Genomic DNA, 21,506 nt, shown 5'->3' with positions numbered 1-21,506 from the left:
ATGCAAACCGTATATATGATACGGTGTGCAGAATACCGAATATATACAGTATGTGAAAATACTGTAATTATACGGTAATAATACTATAAATATACTGTTCGCAAAATACAAAAATACAGTATACTAACCGTATATATATTTTTTATAGGGGAGTTGATACGAAAGTTTTGATCCTCGTGAGGTTGATGGAGTTTTTTTGGTGAAATTTTAATAGACTTTGTTAAGGTTGCTTGCCGAAACCTAGAGGTTTAGGCAAGATGGCGTTTCGCCGAAAAGCGAAATTCTGCCAAAACTATATTAAAGTTATATTAAAAAACTGGCGAAACTTTGGAGAAAGGCGAAACTGCCGAAACTTATTATAAATGCCGAAACTGCTGAAAGCTGCCAGAAACTATAATAAATCTATAGTAAAATTTTGACGAAACTAATCGTAGGATTTTGAAGAGGTTTAGACAAGCAACCTTAGACTTTGTTATTATTGGTAGGAGAGGAAGACGTTTTCTCCATGATTGGAATCTTCGGATATTTTTTACCACATGGGTAGGTTCAAATTGAGAATTGTGAATGATATCGACAAGATCTTCATATGCTTTCAAAGAAACATTATGTTTCGAAGCCAGCAAAATAATGCCGTAGTTGTATAATTATCAAAGTACGGTGCAAATTGACCATTGCATAACGGTATTCTTGTCTTCATCTAACGCTTCAACGATTTGATGTATTTCTTCCTCTTCGTTATTACGTTCCTCTTCATCGTTATTACGTTTCTCTTCATCGTAATTACGTTCCTCTTCATCGTTATTACATTCCTCTTCCACTTGATTATTATTATCATCATTATTACCTTCATCCTCCTCCTCTTCGTCATTATTTTCATTATTATCTTCCTCCTCTTCCTCCTCTTCATAATTGTATTCGTTATCACTTTCTTCTTCCTCTTCAGTATCAGATGAATTGACATTATCTTGCGAAAATATCATCTCATCATTGTAGTCTTGAGGATTAATTGATCCATATGCATTATCGTCATCATTAATGTGCAAAACTTAAATCATCTTTATGATCATACTGAAAGTCCATGTCATCGTTATCGTTATCAGGTGAACGTACAGGCGAACGAATTGCCACTCTCGTCAGAATCTGTTGTCTCATTAGGTTTGCTGTAAGAAAACCGATTTCGAATTCGAATTGGCTCTATTGGCGTTGTGACTATGTCTTCTCATCTTTATAACAATTTAAAATAATTCAAATTTAATTAGAATTTTATAAATTCAATTAGAACTAAATTTATTAAATACTATTAGTGTGTCGGCAAAAAAAAAATGCAATTAAGTAATCAATTCGGTTAAATTACTGCCGATTTGGCTACACAAAATTTAGGGTCAATTATACCGGTTAATGACAATTGGTATGACAAATAATATTATCGAAAATAGTCATTTATTGAATCAGAAAATAAAATAAAATATATAATAATATAAAACATAATAATAAAATAAAATAAAACATATAATAATATAAACATAATAATAATTAAATAAAATAAAACATATAATAAAATAAAACATATAATAATAAAATAAAATAAAACATAATATTAAAATAAAATAAAACATAATAATAAAATAAAATAAAATATATTAAAATAATAAAATAAAAAATAAAAAATCAATGACGCGGCGAGCGCGCGCTCTCGGTAGCAGAGAGGCGACGAATGAGCGCCTGCGCTCGGTGGACAGGAGATCGAGAACGAGAGCCGCCTGCGCTCTTGGCGGTGTAGGGGGATCGGGAGCGAGCCGCCTGCGCTCTCTATACTCGTATTGTCCCCACGATCCATCCTATTTCTCCGGGTGGCCCGACTAATGCTTAAAACAAAGCAAGTATTAATATAAATGCAATGAATTAATGAAAAAATCAGTTAAATAATAAATACTTACGCTCTACTCTCCAAAACTCGTCAGAGAGTTCCTGGTGGAATCTCTCGTCATACAAAGTCGGAGTACGAGTGGAATATCCTTCAGGATTTCTGTTTATTAATCTCTCTAAATTCTCGTACCCCAACTTTAGCGCATTTCATTTCTCTCTACATTGTTTTCTTTTCTGGCTCCGAATATGCCTTGTTCTTTCGTATATCACGAGCAATTCCACGCCATAATTGGTTTGTTATGTAACCCTCGTTGTGGCGAATAAGGGCTGATAGGCCCGACGACGCTGAATTAAGTCAAAGCAAAGCAATCATTATGGACTGAACGTATACTGGAAGATTTGCGTTTAAGTTTAACGCTGCCATTATTAAATATTATTAGTTTGATAAAAATGTCAAGAAAAAGGCTCTATATTTATAATAAATTTATTATGATTTCTTTGAGTTTATTTTTACGATCTTGTTCAAATTTTTTAGTTCTAATGCAATCATCCTTAATTAATTTATTTAACATTGAATACACACATAATTTTTTTTTGATTTCTTTGAGCTTTATTTTTACGATCTTGTCTAAATTTTTTAGTTCTAATGCAATCATCCTTAATTAATTTATTTAACAATGAATACACACATAATTTTTTTTTGATTTCTTTAGCTTTATTTTTACGATCTGTCTAGTTCTAATGCAATCATCTTTAATTAATTTATTTAACATTGAATACACACATATTTTTTTTTGATTTCTTTGAGCTTTATTTTTACGATCTTGCCTAAATTTTTTAGTTCTAATGCAATCATCTTTAATTAATTTATTTAACATTGAATACACTCAATTTTTTGATTTATCAATTTATTTTAAAAATATAATTATAGTAATACTGCATTAATTAATATATATAAATAAAAATAAATAAACAAATTCTATTAATAAAAAATGAGTTAAAATGTTATCTTTATACTTTATAATTATAAAATATAATATTTTAAATCACGCATGTCCTTCCTTGATTATATTTCATATTACACTGCGATGATATATTACAATTATACTGAATTTTAAGCTACCTTAATTTACACTGTAACGAACTTAATTCGATCTTAATTTACTCCGTTTTAGGAATATTATCGAACAATTAAACAAATGATTAGTTGCACATGACTTGTATTATTTGAATAGTTGATACTTTATATACCGATATTTGATTACACCAATATGTATTAAAACTCTTTCCTATCAGTAATTTCACAATTTCAATCAATATATCGGTATTTTTCAAATATCGTTGTAAGTCTACTACTGTAGATCCCATCTATTTTTTATGTAATCAATCCAGAGTTACTCTTAAATAGATATGGCTTAGTTAGATAGGATCATCAGATGGTTCATTCGCTCAGTTATTTTTCCGTCGAAAGTACCAGAATCTTATAAATTTTTTTTTCTTGCATGTCATCGTATCACACATAAAAATGGAAATTCAAAACGTAATATTCCATTAATTTCTTCTCACTCCTTTTCTTCTACCAATCATTTTTCTTCTCACTCCTTTTCTTCTACCAATCATTTTTCTTCTCACTCCTTTTCTTCTACCAATCATTTTTCTTCTCACCTTTCCATTATTTTTCTTCTCATTCCACGTATAGCCTGAAAAATATAATAAATTTGAAACCGTAAAATCGATTTGAGGTAATCTTCCATGTAAAAAAAAAATTTCACTGAATGAAATTCGATATTGTAATAATTTATTTATATTAATTAAATTTAATTTTCGATCTTCTAGAAATCATAATTTTTAGTTTTTCCATCTCCTGATATTTTTAACTGATCCTGCATTCTACACGATACACAATGATATTAAGATCATGTATATTTTCCAATTAAATACTACAATCATAATTACAATAGCTAAAATCTCAAAATTATATCATGATAACCTCGCCCTTTTTTTTTGTTCATTCAATATTTATCATCTACTTTTTTGAGCAAGAAAGTTGCTCTACATTTTTTATTCATTCATATTTTCTCGATAAATATCACCTACTTTTAAACAAAAAGGTTGTTCCACTTTTTTTTTCGCTCATATTTTTTTTTTATATTATGACGACTAAACGTAAATTACCTAATAAATCGTCTGATGATAATCAAGAAATGGAAGTTGAAGGAGGTATGTAGATATAACTCTTTTGTAAATTTATAGTAAGTTTTGCTTATATAGTTATATGTAAGAAGAATAATTAATAAATACCAAAAATATGTATAATAAGATCGAAAAGAAAACAAATTACGAAAAAAAGAAGAGATATTGACATTGAGAAAGCCAATCAGTTGATGAAAAAAAGTAAAAATAGTAATAAAGAAGCTGCCGAATCTGCTGATAAAGAAGTTATAGTAGTAAATGAAAAAAGAAGTAATGATGATGATGATGATGATGATGATGATGATGATGATGATAATGATGATGATGATGAGAGTAAGACGGAAGATCATAAAAAACCCGAAGTATTTCAATCAAAGTCAAATTTAGAAATAGTTGCTTGGCTCGTCGACCATCCAGAAATTTTAAGATTGGCACTAGAAATGAACAATACGGATGTTGCTATCTCATCATCCAGTAAAATTACATACGTAAGTATTAAATTAACATGATTTTATTATGTCTAAATCTTTTAAATAATGTATTTTTAATATTTTAGGATAAAATTCGTCTATGGGACGAAAGTGTCAAGTGTCTTTTTTTACGTGCAAAAGTCCGCGTGGTGAAGTTTTTGATGAGTTGATAACAAAAATTTTCAAAATAAAAATACATTCGAACGAAGCTAAAAGCTACCCGAAAAAACCTGAAAATTTTTTATCGATTTCAGAAATAAGTTTAACCAAATTATTTTAACTTCTGTAGAAGAATTTAAAGAAATAAGAAAAAACAGGTATTTATTTAATTGTTTCGTAGCTAACCAAATAGTGCTGTTTGTATTAATTATTAATTTAATTATAGAGCATCTACTGGAAGTTTATCTCAAAAGGAACTTATAGATTACGTTGATGAAGAATTTGTCCAAAAGATTTTAAGCCGACAGCTTTGTAGCTGTTAATATTTCAGAATTAACAAGAAATGGAGGATTCAATACCTTGGTTGATTTCGTAAGAGAAACCTTTAAGGTTTCGTGGAATGGAAAAAATTTGTCCGCCGTTAAAGAATTAGATAATATGACCAAAAAATTAACGATCCCTTCTAGGAGCGGAAATAAGATCGTTGATTCTTTATCGGTAAGTTATTTTATTTATACTGTACTGATACTTCATATCCTTTAATCATAGTTATTAATAATAATATTAAATTATACATAGTTATAAATCTTAGCAAACGCTCTAATTTTTTTATAAAATTATGCATTTTATAACGATATTACATTGAATAAATTTAGTAAATTTTACAAGCAAATGATAATATGAAACATCATTATTCTAAACATTATACCATAATGTCGAGTGATAATAATATAAAATAAAATGGATGTATAAAACTATAAAATGTTTGTCTAAGATATAACATTTTCAAGTTTAAAAAGTAATTGTTGTTTTGTTAAAAATGGAATGGTTATTATATGACGTTTCTTCTTTAGTATATACGGCCTAAATATCTCTATATATTTGACGTTCTTATACAGATCAAAAAGAATACATTTGCGTAACATTTGTGTAAAGTAAGAACTTTAAAGTTTAAGCCAATTCTGACTGGTAATTTACAAAATAACAAACACATTTCTTAAAAAAAAATTCTGAATCAGAATACTTTTCCGGTTTCCATCTTCGATTAAAAAAAACGCAAAAAATTGAAAAGTTCAGGTGATAATTTAAGAAATATCCACCTATAAAGAGACTAAACAATTATCAGGTTGATCAAGTTCGTGTAATACCAAATTTAATAAATTGTCTGATTAAATGATCGCGTATATTAAATGATCGCGTATATTATAAGGCTATAAGGCCTATTAATTACTAAAAAGTCAATTTAACCAGCTATTTTATTTAACCGCTATTTATTTGTACGTTTTTTTTTTTTGAAAAAAAAAAACTTTCTTTCTGAAAGTAGAGTCTTCCTCCTATACCGTTTGCCGTCGTGCATAGTGTGTTATAGGAAAAGGCGGACTTGAATTATATAGGTGTAAGCTTATGTTATATAGGCGTAAAGCTTATATAATTAATGCAACGAAAATCCTTTAATCAAAAGTTAAAATAGGCATGATGGGATATTCTCATATATCATGAGCTCTGTCTGTTCGAAGTGTCGTTTTATATATAATTAAGTAGGCTTAAGTCGTAAGTAACTTTTTTATAACATTGATTATTGGAAAATTAAGTGGCAAAAATAATTTTTAGTTTGTAAGACTTTTAACTCCATACCAACTTGTGTGTGTTTGGCGTGTAATTAATTCCCTAACCAATTAGCATTTTTGCTCGTGGGAGTTAGGTAGGTTGCTTTGCACTTCTTGCAGCCTACCTTATAATGGGTTTTAGGTCCACGTTTGCCCATTTAAAATTTATTAAACAGGATGTCATTCGTCCAAACACATTGCAACGTTTGTTGATGAAGCTATAGTTGTCTAATAAAAGTTCGCTTTGCCAGGCAATTTATGGTGGATTCAATGGATCAAATTACAAACAACAATAATGCAGTCATATGAGAATTCCAGGCCAAAGAATAAGGGTGAATTGTCAAAGTTGAGAATATATTTGTATTTTTTTTTTAAAGCCATCATTCTCATGAACTTTTTCATTGTATCCCTAAATTCAATGATTTTGGTAATGATGAAACTGCAGTTGTTTATAGGGGTTTCCCGCCAAACTTCTGAGGTGAATTTATGTCTGGTGTTTTCGAATATACTTATCCTTTTTGCAATAGAGTCGTAGCGAGTCTTCTTAAAGCGTACCTGTGACACCCCATCCAACTTGGGCAGTGTCGCTGAATCTAAAGCAAGGTACCCGGTTAATCCTCAACTTTGGGTTGATGAGTTATGATTCTGGAGTATTAAGGCATAATGTTTTGACTTACATCACCAATTTAACTCATAATTCTAATTTATTGAATTAGTTTATTATAGATTTATTGATATTTTTTTTTATCTGTTATATAATATTTAAACTAATGTATACTTTATCTGTAATTAAAATTGTTATTGTAATAAATAACCGGTAACTTAAATCTATTGAAATTAACTTTTAAATTAGATTACAAATTATTAAAATATTATAAAACGATATTTGATTGATTTGATATTTTTATAGATAATATCATTTTGATATTATTTTGATACTGAATTAATATTAAAATAATATTATATTGATATTGCATTTATTAAAAAAAATCATTATTGTTATAACAATATCAAAATGATATCGTTTCGTTATTTGTCAATATCGATTAGATAATTATAAAGTGATATCTTTACGATATCATATTGATATTGAATTAATGTTAGAACGATATCATATTAATATTGTATTTACTTTCTATTTTTCATTATTGTTATAACAATATCGAAATATCGATATGATATCGATTTGATGTTTCGTCAATATCGTTATGATGTCGATTAGATAATTATAAAGTGATATCTTTATGATATCATATTGATATTGAATTAATGTTAGAACGATATCATATTAATATCGTATTTACTTTCTATTTTTCATTATTGTTATAACAATATCGAAATATCGATATGATATCGATTTGATGTTTCGTCAATATCGTTATGATGTCGATTAGATAATTATAAAGTGATATCTTTACGATATCATATTGATATTGAATTAATGTTGGAACGATATCATATTAATATCGTATTTACTTCCCATTTTTCAAAAAATTCATTGTTGTTATAACAATATCGAAATGATATCGATCTGATATTTTTTCAAACAAATATCTTTACGATATCATTTCGATATATTGAATTAATATTGAAATGATATCATTGCGATATCATAATGATATCATTTGCAAATCGATATCGCCACGATATTTATTTAACATCATTATTATATCAATTCGGTATTGTTTAAAAATTCAAGGTTTCTGTAAAGTAGTACAGTGGTTAGATTGTGAGATAACTAATAGTGGTATTCGGTTCAGTTCCTAAGGTAAGTAAAAATAAATAATATAATTTAATTAAAAAATATAAATATATAATCGTGTTAATATACAGCGTTGAACAACAATGCATAATATGTTGAACTATACATTAGAGTTGAACAATGCGTATATTAACATTATGCGTTGATATATTCCAGTATACGGGTGTTGATTAATATTGTTAATCGCGTTGAACAACTAGCTGGTGTTGATCAACGTGTATACTGGTGTAAATTAACGCTTTTCAAACTTGCTGATGAACTATTTATTTCAGAAGCGAATGCTTTAACTATTAATTCAGAAACAAATGCTTCAATTATTTCAAATATACCAGTTATAACTGAAGCTATAGTACCTGATGATACACCTCAAAATATGATTTGGACAAGTATTACTCTTTAAATTTTTAAGTGTATTTATTTATTTTCAATTTTTTATATTAAATACCACTGGTCAAAATAGTCCAAATCGGCCAAAATTCAACTAGCCGATTTTAGGCTAATTTATGGTCTAATGCTGGTCGAACTTTAGCTGATTTTTTGGCTGCAGTTCGCTGCCACTCGCCTAAAGTTCAGCTTGAAATTTCGGCCAAAATTCAGTTAACATTCGGAACAATTTCAGATAGCAAATTTTGGTGAATAGTTTTCCGAATGTTACTTAATTTATGTTGCAAATTTGTACTAAATTTATTTACTAATATTCAGCCACAACTCATTTTATTTAATATTCGCAATAAATCACAACTTTATTTATAAATGCATATTACAAATAAGTATTACTAATCTACAATTCCACAATCACATAATTCATGTATTTGTATATACTTACGAATCTTGATCTTTTGGAAACCCACCGAAACTATAAAAAAAAAGAAAAGAACGGTTAGTAACCGTTCCATAATATTAAAAAAGCAAAAAAACCCAAGATTCTACTTATGAATCTTTGGTTTTTTTCTGTTTATCAGAACCCACCTGAGACACCAAACCTATAAAAAAGAAAAAAAAGAGCGGTTATTAATAACCGTTCATAATAATATTAAAAAAAAATAAAAAATAAACCAAGATTCGTAAGTACGAATCTTGGTTCCACTTTTCTAAAGATCCCGAAACCTACAAAAGAAAAAGAACGGTTATTAGTAAACCGTTCGTAGTAATAAAAAATAAAAATAAAAAATAAAAAAAGAACCAAGATTCGTACTTACTTACGAATCTTGGTTTTCCGTTGTTCTTCGAAAGCCCACTGAATCTAAAAAAATAAAATAAGAACGGTTTATCAGTAACCGTTCGTTAATATTATAAAATAAAAATAAAAATAAAACCAAGATTCGTATTACGAATCTTGGTTTTTTCCATTTTTCAGAAGACACCGACCTAAAAAAAAAAGAAAAAGAACGGTTAGAAACCGTTCGTAATAATAAACAAAAATAAAAAAACAAAGATTCATACCGAATCTTTAGTTTTTTCCGTTCCTTGGAAAGACGGAATCCACCTGAACCTATAAAAAAAATCAAAAGAACGGTTAATAACCGTTCTATAACATTAAAAAAAAAGATTCGTAAGTATATTACTTACGAATCTTTATCTTTGGGTTTTTGTTCGTCGGAAGCCCACCGCACCTAAAAAAATAAAGAAAAGAACGGTATTAGTAACTGTTCATTAATAAAATTAAAAAAAAAAGAAAAAATTATAAAGTAAAGATTCGTACTTACGAATCTTTATCTTTGGGTTTTCATTCATTGGAAACCCACCGCACCTAAAAAATAAAGAAAAGAACGGTATTAGGAACCGTTCATTAATAAAATTAAAAAAAAAAAAAATTATAAAGTAAAGATTCGTACTTACGAATCTTTATCTTTGGGTTTTCGTTCATCGGAAGCTCACCGCACCTAAAAAATAAAGAAAAAACGGTTATTAGTAACCGTTCGTAATAAAGAAAAAACAAAAAAAAAATTATAAAGTAAAGATTCGTACTTACGAATCTTTATCTTTGGGTTTTCGTTTTTCGGAAACCCACCCGATTCTATAAAAAAAAAGAAAGAATGGTTAGTAAACCATTCGTAATAATAATAAATAAATAAATAAATTAAAGATTCTTATGAATCTTTGGGTTTTCGTTCTTTGGAAGCCCACCTGATCCTATAAAAAAAAAGAAAGAATGGTTAGTAAACCATTCGTAATAATAATAAATAAATAAATAAATTAAAGATTCTTACGAATCTTTGGGTTTTCGTTTTTTGGAAGCCCACCCGATCCTAAAAAAAAAGAAAAGAACGGTTATTAGTAAACCGTTTATATATTAAAAAAAAAACAAAAAAATTAAACCAAGATTCGTACTTACTTACGAATCTTGGTTTATTGGTTTTCCGTTCTTCGGAAGCCCACCAGATCCTAAAAAATAGAAAAGAACGGTTATTAGTAACTGTTTGTAATATTTTTTTAAAAAAATAAAAAAAAAAATCCAAGATTCTTACGAATCTTTGGAATTCCCATTCTTGGGCTGCTTTGAAAGTTCACCCGAACCTATATAAAAAATAAAAGAACGGTTATTAGTAACCGTTCGTAACATTTTTTTTAAAAAATAAAAAAAAATCCAAGATTCTTACAAATCTTGGAATTTTCCCGTTCTTCGGAACACGAGCTACACGAACCTATAAAAAATAAAAGAATGGTTATTAGTAACCGTTCGTAACATTTTTTTAAAAAAATAAAAAAAAAATCCAAGATTCTTACGAATCTTAGAATTTTCCCGTTCTTCGGAACATCCGATCCTAAAAAAAAGTAAAGAACGGTTATTAATAACCGTTCATAATATTAAAAATAAACAAAAAAAAAATAACCAAATTTCGAACTTACGAAACTTATTTTTTCCATACTTCGGAAGCCCATCCGAACGGCCAAACCTATAAAAAATAAAAAAGAACGGTTAGTATTAACCGTTCATATTAAAAATATAAAAAAAAAACTCCAAAGAATTCGTACTTACGAATCTTTGGAGTTTCTATACTTCAGAAGCCCACCTGAACGGCCGAACCTAAAAAAAAAGTAAAAAAAGAACGGTTAGTAACCGTTCATATTAAATTAAATTAAAAAAATAAATAATAAATAAACCAAGTTTCGTACTTACGAAACTTAGTTTTTCCATACTTTGGAAGCCCATCTGAACGGCCGAACCTAAAAAAAAAAGTAAAAAAAGAACGGTTAGTAACCGTTTATATTAAAAAAAAATAAAATAAACTCCAAAGAATTCGTACTTACGAATCTTTGGAGTTTCTACACTAGGCCCACCTGAAAGCTGAACCTATAAAAAAAAAGTAAAAAAAGTGAAAGGGGAAGGGGAAGGAAGGAAAAGGGAAGGAAGGGAAAGGGGAAGAAGGGGAAACAGGGAAGGGGAACGAAGGAAAGGAAAGGGGAGGGGAAGAAAAAAATTATTAAAAGTTTAAAAAAGGATGTATAAGATGATCCTATTTTAAACTTTTAATACGCGTAACGCATAATGTGTAACGTTTGATTAACAAAATTAATAAATCAACCATAAATCATATATGTCGAAATTTGGCCGATTTTTAATAATTTACGAAATTTGGCCAAAATGTGTGACAGATCAGCCGATTTGTCACATGACCGAAAGTTTTGATTTCGACCAGTGTACAAAAAGTAGAAAAAGAAAGCAGAAAACAACAGAAATTATTCCAGAAACTCCTTTATGAAAGAGCAAGATAAACAGGAAGGTTAATTCTTTACAGAAACTTTAAATTTTCAAGTGATATCATTTCGATATCATTTCAATATTGATTTAATATCGATACGATATCGAAATAAAGTATTATCACTTCGATATCATTTCGATATTAAATCGATATTGAAATGATATCAAATGATAATAGAAATGATATCGAAACAACATCTTTAAGTTTAATTTAAAGATATCATTTCGATATTATTTTAATTATCATTTCGATATCATTTCAATATCGATTTAATATCGAAATGATATCGAAGTGATAATACTTTATTTCGATATCGTATCGATATTAAATCAATATTGAAAATGATATCACTTGAAAATTTAAAGTTTCTGTAAAGTTAATGATTAATTTATTCAGAAAAAATTCAATATTTTATCCTATATTTATCCATTTTTTATTCCATTTTATAAATAAATTTTATTCAATAAAAATTCTGATATTCACAACAGAAAGACTTAAAATATGATTTATACTGGGATGGTAAGAGGGTTGACAGACACATCAGGAAATTTATAGATAATTTATGTGGGTCTGCACTAGAGCATCGTAGGTCCTTTAATCGTACACGCAGAACAATTTTCCAAGATACAAGTTCACATGATAGAAGAGAAGGTTACTTGGGCAATATTTAAAAAAAACACAGGATTTAACTGCACAACAACAACAGTAAATAACAATTTCATCAAACACTTGAAGCTTACAAACAATCTATTACCAACTTTGGAAATTATGAAAGAAAGAAGATATGATTTATATGGAGATGTAAAGTGCAGGTTATGTCTTGTAGAAAATGAAGATGATGATCATATAATTTATTGCCAGCAACTCAGAGATAAATGGTTAATAATGGCCAACAATACTATAAACAAATGTGAACAAATGCTTAAAGACTTTCTCTCAAAAAAAGAATATATTCAACTAAATCAAGAGGATATACAACAACTACATCTATGGAATAGAAATTTCTTTGTTCATACAACAGGTTTTAACCAAGAGTTGCCTATCCCATTTGTACATCTAATGTTAAGGAATCTTTTCCCAAAAGGAAGATATAGAGAACTCAGGTCTATTGTCAAATCAGAAAAAGCTACACTAACAATTGCTTCCCTTTTTTAGAAATGTTTATTACTGAATTTTATAAGGTTATTTGGCAACCACGTTGTGACATAGTTGCAGATTGGGAACATACAAAAGGAATTAAAAAGCAAGATTTAAGGAAAAAAATATCAGCACAACAACGTATCGTATATGAAAGAATTCCAACCCAGCAAGTGGAAGATGGTACATATGGACCTGAAGGGAAGAAAAATTTTCAAATGTGGTGAACAGTGGTCAGTTGCTTTAGAAAAAACAAGACAATATATAAATCAATTTATTAAAAATGGAAATAGGGTAATTTGGAAGGCATATAACAATCTCAAATTATATAAATACAAATATAGTTCTTCTTTTTGTTTAGAGGGTAGTGAAAGCATTTACTAAAGCCATATGATGATGATGGTCCTATATAATCTGATAGCTACTATGGGAGGATATAGGTGAATTTCATAAGGTGATGGTAGGGCACGGGAGCAATCTTATGGATGGGGGACCGGTTTGGAGTTTTAAACAAATTAATTATACATGTAAAACTTTCTGTCTTTTATATAATTAATAAACTCACAAATTGCACTACCTTGCAAAAAAAAAAAAAATAAAAATTCTGATATTTTTCCATTAATTTATTCGGTGACAATTTAACATCTTATTCTTATCTGATAATAAAATTTATTCAGTTTAGATTCATTATTTTATCTGATATTCCTCCATTTTATTAATAAAATTTATCCAGTAAATTATCAATTCTGTGAATATGCTACATTTATGAGCATAGTAGGCTTTCCGATTTTCAAATAATCACATGACGATTGGCAAATATGGTTTTTACTTAAATAACAAATAAAATTTAAGTAAATCATCAAGTTTTCAAGTAATTTTAAATGACATAACAGTCATAACACTGACGTAATTGTTTGTTATATAGATATGTATTTTATTGGCTAGATATCAAATGTATCGGCATATGATAATTGTACTAATTTATTTTAATTGTGCCACAAAAAATTTAATAGCGAAGAACGATAAAAAAAATTGATTTTTCAGGTTATGTTTAAACGTATTACAAAGAAATCTGGCTATTAGAAACAGAATCCAGAAGTTATAAATACTTGAAAACTTCTTATAAAACGAAAATAAGCATAGTACATTTTCTTTCAAATTGTAATAAGCTGAAGAAACAAAGAAATATGAGATTTATTTACAACAATGGAAACAGACATATTCAAAGGTTTGTTTTTACTTAAGCTTTTAAATCTACTATATGTTTATTGAAATTTATAATGGAAAAACCCTTTTGAAGAAGCTCTTTTCTTAGTTGTATATTTAACAACTTCTTAAAAAACAAATTTTTTGGATTTTATAATAAATTATTTACATAATTTTTCTCTATTAGAAACTGATCTATCTATTATTTTATTTTCTTTGAATAGTGAATGACTCTTTTTCATTCCTTTAAATAAAATACAAAATCTTAAAAATAACTTATTGGTAAGAAATTTTATGATGTAATATTAGTAATATGGTATTATTTTCTCAATGTGTATATTGGCTAAACAAATAATTTTATATTTTAAAAGATTAAATCACACTCTAATTTTGAAATCAAAGATCTTTCTAATTGATTCACTACATATAGAAATGTTGTCAATCAAATTCATAATTAGGAATAAATGTGTTGAACGCATTTATTCATCAACCAATAATTTAACCAAAGTAATTTTTAATTTTTTGGATAGGTCTTGGTCTATTCTTTAAAGTGAATATAAAAGCGTTCACCTAGTCTATATGTAAGTTAAATTATTTGCATTTTTTTTATAAGAATTATGTTCAATTTTAATTTTATACAGATGATATACAATTGGTTACAAAAAGTGACCGACCACTTAAAAATTAAATAAATTCAACCATTTTCATTAATAATTTTATATTAATAATAAAATTGTGTATAAATATTCAATTTTCAAAGTGAAAAAAATTTCAACTTTTTAACCAAAACAGCTATAGTAATATAAATACCAGAAATCAATTCTTTGACTTAAAATTTGTCTATTTTCAAAATATCAGAAAGATTCGATTAGTAGTTGTTGAGAAAACTACTTTTAAAATCAATGAATTTTGGTGAAATTCTTATAATTTTATATGTAGATCATCAATTTTGCCAATTTTTAAAAGTGGATTTCTCAACAACTACTGATTGAATCTTTCTGAATTTTTGAAAATAAGCTAATTTTTAGTTAAGGAATCAATTTTCTATACCTATTTTACTTTATCTGCTTTGGTTAAAATGTTGAAATTTTTTCTACTCTGAAAATTAAGTATTTATATACAATTTTAACATTAATCAAGCAAGAAAATGGTTCAAAATAAGTTTTTACACTTTTAATTTTAAAATAAAAATAAAATTATTAATGAGAATATTTAATTTTATTTAATTTTTAGGTGGTCGGTCACTTTTTGTAACCCACTGTATATTAAAGTTCTTTATTTTACATCCACCCTATAAAAAGTATTATACTTAAAATATATTTAAAATATATTTAAAATATACTTAATTTAAAAATTGCAAAATACTTAAAATATATTTTTAATATATCTAAAATATACTTAAAATTATCTTAAAACATATGTCTAATATATTTAATTTTTGCCCATATACTTAAAATATATTTAAATTATATTTAAATTAAAATTTAAGTATATTATAAGACTATTATAAGTATATTTTTTATGTATTTAAAATATACTTAAAATATATTATAAAATATATTATAAGTATATTTTAAGTATGTAAAAAATATATCTATAATATACTTAAATTTTGATTTAAGTATAATTTAAGTATAATTTAAGTATTTTTGCAAAAATTAAATATATTAGAAATATATTTTAAGATAATTTTAAATACATTTTAAGTATATTATAAGTATTTCACAATTTTTAAATTAAATATATTTTAAGTATAATTTAAATATATTTTAAAAAGTTTTTAATTATATTTTAAATATAAATACTTTTTATAGGGCCATATTCAGTAAAATTTTGAATACAAGTATATCAAGTTGCTATTTATTAATTTGGAAAGTTTGAGTTATAATTATTATGTAGAATTTTGAATTCACCAAACATTTATATCAAAAAATGCGTTAAATTAATAAGTTGTTACATATAAAAGTTAGCCAATAATAATCTAATTTTAATAAAAATTGGTATAATTAAAATTTAATATAGGACATATATATTGATAGAATTTAAGGATATATTAATATGCCGAATTTTTCAAAAAATTAAACAATGTTTCATATCGGAATTGTATATCGCGTGATAAAATCGAAAAAATTCGCGTAATAAAATCGAAAGTTCTCACATGCCACATTTATGGAGTAAAACATGGAATCATGCGATTATTAATAAAAACGGAATAATTACGGATTCAAAACACGGAATTAATTTTTTACAGGGAAACTTTTCTTTCTTCTTTTTGTAGGAGTTTTTATTACGTCTCTTAGTTTGTACAGGTCCCAGATGCAAAGGGCACACCTTTGAGTATATCTTTGGACATGAATTTCGGTAAGATGGGATAGGGTATTCCGAATTGCTTTAACAAAAAGTTAACGTCTTATTTCTTTTTTCTTGTTAGGCAGTTCCTTACTGACATTATAAATTCGTCTAAACAAATTGTTAATTTTGCATTAAATAAAAAATGATTTTATATTGATACATGCAGGCAATGCATGTATGTGATGTATATTTTTCCCATGATTTACTCCTTAAATTACATGAAATAATTATCATATAGGACAATATTTACAATATTTGCATGTACAGGGAATTTTGCACATATGGAGAAGTTTTTGCGCGTAGGGAAAATTTTGCACTTATGCGGTATGCACGGAGTGACGGAGCGCTGCGCCGCTGCTTCAGTTGATTTGCGCTGCGCTTGCACCGATCCAATTTACATCAATAAAAAAATTTGTTTATCAGTTATAAAAAAAAAAATTTTTTTTTGTAAATTTTTTTTTCAAAAAAAAAAAATACCCATATACACGATAACGGGGCGGACATCCTTATATCACCTTGCCGATCATTTGCCGATCTTATAGTAAATTGGGTGATATCAGACTTTGAAGCTTCGGCCGAAGTCACAGAAGTTTGGCCGAAACTTGAAACTTTTATGGGTCATAGTTTAACTGATTTAAAATCAATGGCCGAAGTAATCATTCCTAATTTTAGGTAATCAAGAAGTTATGGCTAAATTTATACTTGCAATTATATTTGTTATAATCTATATAATAAATAGAAATTTTCAAAATGCAATTTCTCAATCAATTAGTGTAAAAATTTTATGAAATTACTATCAAAATGTTTGTCTTGACGAGATGAATCTAAAAAACTAACAAAAATTAAATTTTAATCACTGGTTGTCACAATATCATTAAAATAATTTAATTTTCTAATTATTATTAAAATTCAGCCCATTTTTGGGTTTTAGTTAATTTTTGGATTTGAAAACATTAATTTTCGGACTTTGGATGAATTTTGATAACAAATAAAATTTATATAGTTAAATTTGCAAAAAAATGGTATTTTTTATGTGATAATATTAAAATAGATGATCGGCAAAATGATCGGCAATAATGTGATAATATGAGGATGTCCGCCCTGTTATACACGATTACTTCATTATAAAAAGCCCATTTCATTTAAAATCGCTTTTTGGTCAAATTCGTCATCGTTGCATTTTGTGAAACCTTTTTACATTTACAATATACTCATTTTCGTATAAATAATATTTTTTTTTATTTTATTTTATTTAAAAAAATTTTTCACTTGATTTCATGTTGCGTTGTCATGCATGCCAAATGAACTTTAATACAAGCCTTCATTCTATCTATCAAAAATAGTAAATTTGAATGAATTTTGCATGTCGATTCGAATTCTATCCATCAGTAAAAAAAAAAAAAATTCATTCCCATCTATCAAAATAGTAAATTTGAATAAGTTTTGTATGTCGATTCGAATGCGTCTTTGTTATTTATTATTGCGACTTTTCTTTTATTTTTATTTTTATTTCATTTTGTTTTATTTTTTTTTTAACAAATTCCCTCAAAAATTTGTACTGCCTTAAAAAAAAATAATCCATATGGATGTTCATATTATTCAAATAGAATATGATAAATATAATAAACACTTCGATCATATCGATCCGCAAAAAGCGCACAATGGAGAACAAATATCTTTAGTATCATCATCTCCTAATGGTAGATATGTCATCACATACAGCTATAATGATAATTCAATTGAAGAATGGGATGTAGAAGATTCTAAACTGGTCCTAAAATTTCGAGAAAATGGTAATTTACTAAAAAACTCAGGATTTATTGATGATATTAAAGTAAATGATAGTGAACTTGTCTGTTATGTACTAGGAAGTGAAATTAAAACCTTTAAAATGCCAAACATCAAAAGTCCAATTAGACTTAATCCTCCGCCCAAAATGCAGCGGCCTAGAATTAATTTCACTAAAAAGGGTAATCTTGCAATATTCGATGATAATAAAATATTGGTTTATTCTAAGGACGGTAAGATGATGTCATCTCATGAACTATTGTCACACAATGAAGTAATAAGAGGCGTGTCTATTGATGAGAATGATAATATATGGGTTATTTCTCCAAATTATTTATTTCATTGGGATTTAGAAAAATTTCGATTGAAATTTAGTTATTCGCTTGGATTTACAGCTGATAGAATCGATAAAGTCAACAATATATTTACAGTAATATCTAAAGGAAATTCGATCGTGATAAAATATAATAATGAAATTGCAATCTTTTCAGAAAGCGTGCATTTTCCAATTCAAAATATTAAATTGAAAGATACCAATATAAGAAAAATAGAATTGTGCAAAATACAAAATAATGATTATCTTTTGGCTTTTAATCTACCTGGAAAATATGAAAAACAGGATGAAAAATACAAAAAACAGAATATATTTTTATATCATATAACTGATATCAATAAACAACCCATAGACGTATCAAAGATTTTCAATAAAGGCCATTATGAGGATAAGTTTTATGAATATAATTCAGTTTTAGAGAAAGCATTTGGATTAGTTAATGGAGAATTTTCATGCATTAATGTAGATTTTGATCAGGAATTTCTTGATAAACATAAGGTATTTTTTGGATCTCATAGGGATGACGACGATTTTGTTGGTTGGAATAATTACTTGTATCAAGGAAGTTATTGCAATGATACTTTGGCTTTTCCTGATATGGTAAATTTAAGACAATTAGTTTTAAATAATTGTAAATATATTGATGAAAATGAAGATATAAACTTCAAAAATCAAAAATATAAATGGAGAATAGATCTGAAAAACAAAAAACTCTCAGTTGTTGCAGAACAAAGAATATTGAACTCAAAAAATTTAGAGGATAACTCATGGAACTCGAAGTGGAACTGGAAAATTCTTAATAATAATGCATTGGCGCTACGATATTATGGAAATTGTACTAGCGACACTGTAATAATATATAATTACGATATCAAGAATAAGAAAATTAAAATTGAATATTATTATTACAAAAAAGGACTCGTGAAGATAAACAAAGAATTTTCTAAATCTATATTGCCGATAACGAGTGAAATTACTGATTTAGATAAAGATATATATATCATTGAAGACGATAGATGTCTTGCAAAATATGGACAAACTTTATTACCGATTTTAATAGAGTCATCTGGTTCAGATTTAACTCGTCGTATGGAAGATATTTATAAAAAATGCATGAAACTTGTTAAAGAAGATCCAAAAAGAAATCTGAAATTTCTGAATATTATAACATCATCTATGAATAAATTATATAAAGGCCATTTTGATTACATAACCAAATTTAATTCTGAAATGTTTATGATTTTAGACCCTTTTAATAAAAGTGTTAAGGATCATTCGCATTTTTATACTTTTAGCCAAGAAATGGCAATTATTGAAACCGGCTATTCAAAATTCCTTAAACCCTTTCAATATTTAATTGATTTAGTGAATACTTTACGGAATTTTTCAATCGAAAGAAAAGCTATACAATATATCACTCTTATTGTACCCTATGTAGATTATTCTCGTTATCCTTTAGAATATAGTTTCTGGAATGAATTATTTTATCCTCCATCGAGTGTTTTTACTGATACTTGTATAAAGGAAGTTTACTCAAATTGGAATGGTGAAGCAATTATTAGATTTAAATGGAATAAATTTGGAAGGGCATATTATATTATTATTTGGTTATTATTTACGATTTTTCTTGTATGTTTTACAATTGCTTCTTATCCTACAAATTCTATAACTAGAGAAATTCGTATTAAGCTTTATCAAACTTCAACTGTATTTGGAGTTTTTCATCTTATACATGAATTAAGGCAGTTTATCCAGAAACCAAATAAATATTTTTTTAGTCGTATGAATTTATTTGGTAAGCGTATTTTTAAATTTATTCTTTAAATTTATTAAACTTGAACTAACTTTTATAAAAACTCAGAGTTAAGCACGTACCTTTCTGCTACTATTGCATCAATTTACTGGATTAAATATGATAATATACCGGACTGGACACTATCAATTTCATGTTTATTATTAGATTTAAAATTTTTACTTTTCTTTAGAGCATTTGAATATTTTAGTATCATTTTTGCAATAATGTTTGGAGTAGCTAAACGTGTATTGCCTTTTTTGTCAGTATTAGCAATTATTGTTGCAAGTTTTGCACATGCTTTTTTTTTACTATTACATCCTCAAAATCTTATAGATTCGTTAAGTGCACAAAATCCAAATGATCCAAATAATCCTTGGACTCTTTCTAATACTTACAATCAAACTGATGAAAATGGAAATATCTTAAACGAATCTCTTATTCAAATTCCTAGTGAAAATACAAATTTATTTTATTCATATCCTACCTCTCTTCTTGCAACATATTTATTTTTAATAGGTAACTACTAACGTTAATTATTATTTATCATAAATGTAAACTTATAACTTGTATAACAAATAATTTTAGGGAATCAAAATTCATTCTCACCTTGGTCACCAAAACCGACAATTGAAAATGCGATATTATTCATTTTGATGACAGTATTTTCATTCATAATTGTTATATATTTAATGAATTTAATTATTGGTTTACTTGGTGACGAGATTAAAAAGAATAATGATGATGCCTTGTATTACGTACAAAAGGCGGAAATTATAGCAGAAATTGAACTTTTTTATTTATTACCTCATCAAAGACGTTGGAGAACTTGGTTTCCTGAAATAATGTAAGTATTTATCTATTTATTTATTTTTAGAATACTTAATAATAATAACTTTTTATGGTTTAGTTATTATAGTGTAAGTGTTGAAAAAGCTCGGAAACACATTAGAGAAGCAATCAACAATGGTGAATGGAAAATGAATGATTGGCCTGAAATGAAGCAAAAAATTTTAAAGCTTCTTAGCATGGATGATACTATTGTTAATCAAGCAGTTTAATTTTTTTTACATTTTACATAATGAAATTAACTAATTGATAGTTTAAAACGTTAATTTTATAAGAAAAAATTTGTT

The 21,506-nt window shown here is 26.9% G+C and overlaps 5 protein-coding genes across 5 annotated transcripts; 4 read left to right on the top strand and 1 right to left on the bottom strand.

Annotated features, from left to right (window-relative positions):
• Window positions 1-647: 647 nt before the first annotated feature.
• On the bottom strand, window positions 648-980 carry OCT59_021627 (uncharacterized protein; the record flags this gene model as incomplete). The annotated part of the gene is made up of 1 exon (XM_066146655.1): window positions 648-980. One exon carries the CDS (start codon window positions 978-980, stop codon window positions 648-650), a length of 333 nt encoding a protein of 110 aa, XP_066005769.1.
• A 3,039-nt stretch (window positions 981-4,019) lies between these two features.
• Window positions 4,020-5,273, top strand: OCT59_021626 (uncharacterized protein; the record flags this gene model as incomplete). The annotated part of the gene is made up of 6 exons (XM_066146654.1): window positions 4,020-4,090; window positions 4,187-4,547; window positions 4,616-4,647; window positions 4,784-4,846; window positions 4,997-5,186; window positions 5,268-5,273. 6 exons carry the CDS (start codon window positions 4,020-4,022, stop codon window positions 5,271-5,273), a joined length of 723 nt encoding a protein of 240 aa, XP_066005768.1.
• Window positions 5,274-8,177: 2,904 nt separating this feature from the next.
• On the top strand, window positions 8,178-8,457 carry OCT59_021625 (uncharacterized protein; the record flags this gene model as incomplete). Its single annotated transcript, XM_066146653.1, has 2 exons — window positions 8,178-8,181; window positions 8,258-8,457. The coding sequence occupies 2 exons, from the start codon at window positions 8,178-8,180 to the stop codon at window positions 8,455-8,457; spliced, it is 204 nt and encodes a 67-aa protein (XP_066005767.1).
• Window positions 8,458-12,397: 3,940 nt separating this feature from the next.
• On the top strand, window positions 12,398-13,125 carry OCT59_021624 (uncharacterized protein; the record flags this gene model as incomplete). Its single annotated transcript, XM_066146652.1, has 2 exons — window positions 12,398-12,782; window positions 12,917-13,125. The coding sequence occupies 2 exons, from the start codon at window positions 12,398-12,400 to the stop codon at window positions 13,123-13,125; spliced, it is 594 nt and encodes a 197-aa protein (XP_066005766.1).
• A 4,913-nt stretch (window positions 13,126-18,038) lies between these two features.
• Window positions 18,039-21,431, top strand: OCT59_021623 (uncharacterized protein; the record flags this gene model as incomplete). Its single annotated transcript, XM_066146651.1, has 4 exons — window positions 18,039-20,373; window positions 20,440-20,526; window positions 21,151-21,217; window positions 21,281-21,431. 4 exons carry the CDS (start codon window positions 18,039-18,041, stop codon window positions 21,429-21,431), a joined length of 2,640 nt encoding a protein of 879 aa, XP_066005765.1.
• Between the last annotated feature and the right edge of the window lie 75 nt (window positions 21,432-21,506).

This window comes from Rhizophagus irregularis, chromosome 30, assembly GCF_026210795.1.
Source record: "Rhizophagus irregularis chromosome 30, complete sequence".
NCBI lineage: Eukaryota > Fungi > Glomeromycota > Glomeromycetes > Glomerales > Glomeraceae > Rhizophagus > Rhizophagus irregularis.
This window is presented reverse-complemented; position numbering and strand designations above follow the sequence as displayed.